General features: G+C 36.5%; 1 protein-coding gene across 1 annotated transcript in view; it reads left to right on the top strand.

Annotated features, from left to right (window-relative positions):
* Positions 1–3,205: 3,205 nt before the first annotated feature.
* The window catches only part of PFDN1 (prefoldin subunit 1), a 55,059-nt gene continuing 50,601 nt past the window's right edge, over positions 3,206–7,663 (top strand). The window contains exons 1-2 of the mRNA XM_019740403.3: positions 3,206–3,362; positions 5,780–5,946. Of these exons, the coding sequence (XP_019595962.1) occupies positions 3,330–3,362; positions 5,780–5,946 (200 nt within the window). The 5' untranslated portion in view covers positions 3,206–3,329. The remainder of the gene's footprint in view (positions 3,363–5,779; positions 5,947–7,663) is intronic.

Below are 7,663 nucleotides of genomic sequence, written 5' to 3'. Positions count from 1 at the left end.
AGAACTGAGGGATAATAGATCACCTTTCTAAATTCCACAACTGTGGACTGATTGAACCTCAGAAGTAGTACATCCCTGTGCTGGTGAATCCTTCAGTGGGAAGTCTGTTTTCACTATGAAAACGATAGAAACAAGCACATCCTGGTTATTCTCTAGGCAAACGTCCAAGTACTGCAAACTCTTCAGTGCTTTCATAGAAAGTCTCTTTCTGCTGTTTAAAAAGCTCCAGAGAGAAAGGAAATAATTTTATTTTGAAGACCCAAGTGAAAAGGAGATATGGAAAAATATTACAGTGGCCTCCAGTCCATAAAGGTATATCACATTCTGCCAACTTTATGCTCAGGGAAAGTTTTATTTTTCCCCAGATTTGGTTCATTCATGTGGAGTCAAGAATTCACATAAAAACTGGTTTGGAACCTGTGAATCTCATAGGGCTTTGGTGGAAATGGATGTGAAGGGATGTTTCCATAGCCCAGGACATGCTAGACACTTTTGATAAGTTCTTAGTAAAAAACTATGAGTCATATGAGAAAATCAACTTTCATAAGAAAGACCAGCAAATGCCTCCAATGGAAGAATCCACACTAGATAATAAGACACTGTAAAAACATTTAAGAATAATTATGTTCATTATGTTCTAATTATGTTCACTATTAGGCAAGAATATATCAGTACATATCATAAAAAAGAAAAGAGCAGGTAGATTTGAAAAAGGAACAAATAAATTTTTTCCATTTTTTAATGTGGTAAAATACACATAACATAAAATTTACCATCTTCACCATTTTTAAGTGTACAGTTCAGGGGTATGAAATGCATTCATAATGTGCTACCATTACCACCGTCCAGCTCTAAAAGTCTTTTCATCTTGTGAAACTGAAACTCTATACCTATTAAACAATAACTCCCCATTCCCCCTCTTCTCCCCAGCTCCTGGCACCCACCATTCTACTTTCTGCCTTTATGATTTTGATTACTCTAAATCCTTCGTACAAGTGGAATTATACAATATTTATCATCTTGTGACTGGCTTATTTCACTTGCATAATGTCCTCAAGGTTAACCTGTGTTATAACATGTGTTTGCTTCCAATTGCTTCCACATTTTGCATATTGTGAATATGCTGCTCTGAACATGGATATATAAATATCTATTCAAGTCCCTGTTTTAATTCTTTTGGGCATATACCCAAAAGTGGCATTACTGGATCTTATAAGAGACCCTCACAGAGATTCCCTCACCCTTTCCACCAAATGAGGACATAGTGAGGGGTCTGCAGTTTGCAACCCAGAAGAGGACCCTCACCTAACCGTACTGGTACCCTGATCTCAGATTTCCAGTTCCAGAACTGTGAGAAATACATGTTTGTTCTTTATAAGCCATCCACTCTGTGGTGTTATAGCAGCCTGAAAGACTAAGACATATTGGATTAGGACCCACCCTAAAGACTTCATTTTAACATTACCTCTGTAAAGACTGGATTTCCAAATAGATGACATTTGGAGGTACTGGATATAGGACTTCAAAACATCTTTTTTTGGGGGATACAATTCAACCCATATCACAAAGACTAACAGTTTACTTCTCAAAGACTCATCCTGAAAGAATATACTGAAGATTTACTTTATCAAGAAGGAAATTAAACTCAAGAGGAAGGAGTGGTATGCAAAAAGGAACAATGACCAAAAAAATTGAGAGGAGATTTTTGCCTAGGGTCACATTCTTATTAAATAATACAGACAGTACTTGAACCTAGGTTGTCTGATACCTTAGCCCATGCTCTTAACTTTTTATATTACACATGAATTGCTATGAGGAGTGTTTCAAAATCGCATGAGGTAATGTACAGGAAAGTATCTGAGACTTTCTATGAATTTTAATGTTTGGGTCATTATTTATTATCTATAATGAAGTTCTAAGAAGGCCCCAGAGGAGAATTAGGCCCCCCTTTTCTTTCTCAAATTAGAAAGTGATGACAAATTTTCTTCTGAAGAATTCGTTCTCATCAATTGTTTATTTTGTATTCCTTCCCTATGAGGCACTGTGATAGGTGTTCTAGGTATAAATGCTGGGAGAACAATTATTCTATTGTTCTTGATTTCAAGAAGCTTACAGTCTAATAAGGAAAAAAAAATTGAAGGTAGAAAGTTTCATGTGCCTTAAGAGAAGAACAGATGTGGTCTTGAGGAGAGTTTAGAGGAGATGTTATTTTTGGTTGTTGAGTGATGTAAAAAATGAAAAAAAGACATAATGGAGGAGGTGACCTGTTTGCTGGACATTGAAAGACAAACATGACAATGTTAACTACGTCAACTAACAACTAATCGTTGAACACCTACTGTGTGTGTGGTGCTATGTTTGGAGCGTTTCATCCTGATCTTATGTATTCCTCACAATAACCCTATTAGGTCAATGTTGTTATTCTCAAATTAAAAGAGGAGACAAACTCTATTGCCACAAGCTAGTAAATGGAACCAGACAGACCTAGGCTCAAGGTAAACCAAACCTTTAATCCAGGTCTGGCCGGTTCCAAATTCCTTCCCTTTCCCTTCCCTCACATCCGTTTCTGCCATGTCCAAAAGTCCAATTTCTATCCAACATTTTGGTTCAAATGCTAGATATTTTACAGCAAATTCTCAAAATTTGGTCTGCAGATGACATTGCATCAGGTCATGAGGATTGTTTGCAAAAGTGCAAATTTCTGGGCCCCAATCTCAAAAATTCTAAGTAATTAAGTTTGGGATGAGGACCAGACAATCTGTGTGGTTTTTTTTGTTGTTGTTGTTTGTTTGTTTTTAAACAAACTTTTTTGGCTTCTCTTGGGAACCACTATGTCAAAAATGTCCTCCAGGAGCATTCCTTAGAAATAAGTTCTTTGGAAGACCACTCCAGTAATCTTCTGGTCTTCTCCATACTGGCATGCCTGAGGCTCAGGCTGATTCTCATCCCTGACAGCACAGGGACTAGCTGAAGGACTGAACGACTGAAGAGGCTTTGGTCTGATATTCATACGTCTCAATTTAGCAGCAAAAACTAAGCTATTTGTTAAAATGCTTTAAACCATACACGAAACCTGCGTGTTGATATTGTGCCTGGAAGCATGTGGAGAAGCAGCCCAAGCCTGACAGATCACGTGGGGAACACAGGCTGAATCGAATCCAGAATATTTATTTCAAGCGCCACTAGCCCGGGTGAAGGGAAGAAGCCCGACAAACCCGATCTATGCGCAGGCGCAGAAGAAAGGGGGACAATTAAACAGCCAAAGCGCGCCCTTCCTCCTCATTTTTTCGGGCCTTCTCCCATCGCGCAGGCGCAGAGAGTGAGCCAAGATGGCGGCGCCCGTGGATTTGGAGTTAAAGAAGGTAAGAGAGCGTCTTGAGCAGGCCGAGGCTTCTCTTTAGTAGCTAAGGGGACTGTGGATAAGAATATCGAGGAGGCTCGAGTCTTGAAAACGAAAAGAGGCCCCAGGGAACTGGGGAATGATTTCCTGAAGTCCCAAGGCGGGATCGGGTCTTCTTAAGTTGGAGTAGGGGGCGAGCGGCTCTTGGTGGGTAACAGCCCGTTGAGCTGTCTTTGGTTGTCTGGTGCGCTAGTAGCTGGCCTGTTCCCATTTTCCGAGCTCCAGAGCCCTTACGTTGCGCTTGGGCCTTCAGTTTCATATTGAGGCCTGAAATAAGCGTTTCAAATTGGAGCCCCTTAGGACGGTTTGCCTGAGCCTAGGCATCTGTAATGGTGCATCCTCATCTGCCCTGAAAAATTCCAAATCCGACCAGTGCTTTTAAGCCATTTATTCGATCCCGTATCTTGAAAGGTCGCAGTACAGTCCAGAGTCAGATATGCTCATAGCATTGTGCATCTCAGGGCTCTGGCTCCCCACCTTTTACCTTTTTTGAAGGACGTGTCGAAAAAGAAACAAGTTCTACCAAGTTTTACAAATAAAATTGATAATCAGAAGGAAGTGTGTTTCCCTTTTTCAAACAATTGCTTATAAATGTGTTATTATTCAGAAACGTTTTCATCATCTAAGAGTTGTCAGGATTCTAACACCATTACGGACCCCAAACAGTTTTTGGGGGTGGGGAGGGGGACAGGTATTGGAAAGGATCCTAGGCTGCATCTAGTTTAAACTATACTTTTCCAGAAAAGGAAACTGAGTTCCAGAAAAAAATTGAATCAAAGGTTGGGACTAGAATCCAGTATTGTCTGCTCCACACTTTTTGACTACTTAGGTTCTTCAGAAGAGCAAATTTTACTTCAGATTCCCTTCTGGTCAACCTTTGCATGAGAAATAGGACAGCTGAAATAGCTGTCAATCCTAATACATGAAGCTCTTTGTTGTTGCTGTGAGGATTTATGTGTATGTCTTGCTTTTTGTCATTCTTGTTTTGAAACTTGTAAATTTTGCCCTTACGTGATGTTCTCTAATGCTGTAGTATCTCAGCTTTAACAATATATCAGCTCCCTTAGCAAACTGTGTACAGAACAATCGGGGAATTTTACATGCAGAACAAAGTTCATTTTAAGAATGCTTAAAGCAGTGTAAAAATTTACTTTTTTCTCCTGTTAAAAGTTCAAATTTAAGTCTGGATTTATTGAAAGAGCTAACAATAGAGCTATGAATGGACTTAACCTCCCAGTATTTGAATTTGTTGCTAAGACACCTCTGGGCAATGAATGAAAACTAAGAAAATAATTACACATTTAAGTTGGATAGTTTTACAACCAATTAACTGAAGAAACTCGTTTAAAGATTTTAGCTTCTAATATCTCCATAAGGTTTTATTTTGGCTGGAGACTAATAGGAAATTTTCAGGCACCTCCCTTCATGCAAAATAAATCTTTGGAAACCTTACCAGTAGGTGAGAACAAAGAATAAAAGTTAAGTAGTACCTTTTGCCATGTATCGCAGTCACAAATGTTATTATTAAGGCATAAATTTAATAGCATGTGAAAGTCATTTCAGGCACTTTAATAAGAGTATCCAAGAACTGTGTTTTTCTTTCAGTTACGTGTACACAAGGTTCAAATTTGGCCTGGTATGTGTATATGACGATCATGATCCAATTCTACCAATGCTTTGAAATGTTTTCCTTTTTTGTCTTTTTCTTTAAAATATCTCTATTATTTATGTTCTTTATATTACTGTAGACAGTAGAATGGGTAGATTCCTGAACTAGGGGTCAGAAGAAATTTAGTACCTGCCTTCCCACCTGATAGTTGGTCAACCCTGTGTAAGCCACTTACAGCTCTTTAACACATTTAGTTACTTAATTTGTAAACTGTAACGATGAAATAGCCATTTCTAATTCATAGGATTATTGAGATGAATAAATGAGATATTATTATATCCTTCAATGTGCTCATGTTAATATTTCTATTAATATTTGAAACATGGGAAAGTGCTTTGAAACTTGGTCGAATAATATAAATGTAGAGAGTGTTACATTTATGGTTCTTGTTTTGGATTTCTGGGTTTCATCCTCTGTTTATTGCATTCATTGCTTTTATTACTCCTTGCGTCCCTGCTACTTGATATGGTTATTACTTAATGTGCATTTGTTTCTGCTTCAAATAGATTCCATCTTCTGACAGGGTAATTTCAGTATTTAGCCTAGTGGCTTGATTGATTATAATTACACTGACTTTTATTGATGTTTGCTTTGGTAAATTTCATAGTTTTGTCTCTGGTTAGCATGCTTAATTTTAATACATTTGGATTTAACTTAAATGTTTCTTATTAAGTGTTTCACCTATTAAATCAAGGACTTCTTTTTATTAGGCCTTCACAGAGCTTCAAGCTAAAGTTATTGACACTCAACAGAAGGTGAAGCTTGCAGATATACAGATTGAACAGCTAAACAGAACGAAAAAGCATGCACATCTTACAGATACAGAGATTATGACTTTGGTAGACGAGACTAACATGTATGAAGGTGTAGGAAGAATGTAAGTAAAATATATCCTTATGGGGATTATCTTGGGAGAGGTTTTGTCTGAATTAAATCATAGAATTTGTTCGTTTTAAAACAGGTTAAAGTATCACTGTAGCTTTAAAGATCATCTAGTCAAATATCTTCTTTTTAAAAAAATGAGAAATAGAATCCCAGATAGATGTGTTTAATTTTAGACTTTGAAGTACATTTCTTAAATATTTCCCTGTTCTCTCTACTACTAGGTTCTTAAAAGTGTGTAACTTCAGTGATTAAAAAAAAAAAAAAAGGTTTGTCATGAAAAGATGTTTATAGTAATTTTGTGTATGGAGATTTATTTAAGTACTTGTAGTTTTAACCTCCCCTTCCCTACCTAATCATAAATCTTTTAGATGTCCAAATATATGGTGATGGAAGGAGAACTGACTCTGGGTGGTGAACACACAATGTGATATATGGATGATGTATTACAGAATTGTACACCTGAAATCTATGTAACTTTACTAACATTTGTCACCCCAATAAACTTTAATTAGAAAAAAAATCTTTCAGATGTCTGACCAGGGTTGTAAAATAAAAAGAGATTCAATTGTCATTTAAATACACTCATCCTAACTGTAGTACATGAGAAATCTAGTAAACCAATTTACCTTTTGTTTCTAATTGTTATTATACGATTAACCACCTACATTTCACTTTTTCCTTTTAAAAAATATTTTGCTCTGACTAGAGAGAATAGATCTGCTTCTCTGATCGTGTTCTCTGAGCAGTGAGGAATGGAAAAGCCCTTAACTACAGGTCACATTCCATTACAATGAGCTAAAAGGAGAAGACTGATTTTTTTTTTTTAAAGTGGGGGAGGTAAAACAGTAGGGTTTTTCTGGAATTTGGTCTTTGAATATTACTTAGTAAGTGGACCATTACTTTCAAGTTTCGAGAGCCTTTCGTTGGAATGGAATTTGACCTCAGTCTTCGGGTGACTTGTTTTGTGATTGATTTGAAGGAAGAATAACATGTGTAACGTTTAGTAGTAATGGCTTTGGAATGACATCATGAGAAGTAGACCCTGTTCATGACTAGCTAATCCATATCTTTCTGGAAAAGAGATAGATTATGATAAACTGGTCATTTGATTTGCTTTCTCAGAATAAACAATATACCACAAATAAATTTTATCTCCAGAGTTCATATTTTTCATTTTAGCTGTTTTAAGAGGAAGAGAGTCTCAATTTGAGAGTTTATTAGTGGGACACAAAAGAATTGGGATGAGAACAAAGTAGAACCCTTGAATATGTGTCTATGTAGTAAGAAGGGCATTGTTGGCATTCATTACAGGATAATTTTATCCTTAATGTGAATATCCTTAGGTCTTAAAACAGTAATGCTAGCTTTTCTAGCATGCTTGTTAACATGTTGTACTTGGATTTCACATCACTACATTAGCCTTTGTTTGCAACAGCTAAAGAATTTTTTTCCAAAATAGAAAAACTCTGACTATCTTTGGCCTTTTGAACTACAATGAAATTTTTATTTTTAATTAGAATAATTTCATTTATTACGCATTCTGAAGAAGTGTTGCTTTTTTTTTTTTTTTTTTTTTGCATGCTGCCTGAAGTACTACAGATAGGTTGTATTCCACACAAAGAATTTTAGAGTTTAAAGGCTGGGATGTGAATTAGTTAATGGTAGAACAGTAGTATTTCCAGAAGATTTATTTCATAAATTGTTTCTTT

The sequence above is a fragment of the Rhinolophus sinicus genome, chromosome 5 (assembly GCF_057876585.1).
Source record: "Rhinolophus sinicus isolate RSI-liver-muscle chromosome 5, RSI-T2T, whole genome shotgun sequence".
Lineage (NCBI taxonomy): Eukaryota > Metazoa > Chordata > Mammalia > Chiroptera > Rhinolophidae > Rhinolophus > Rhinolophus sinicus.
This window is presented reverse-complemented; position numbering and strand designations above follow the sequence as displayed.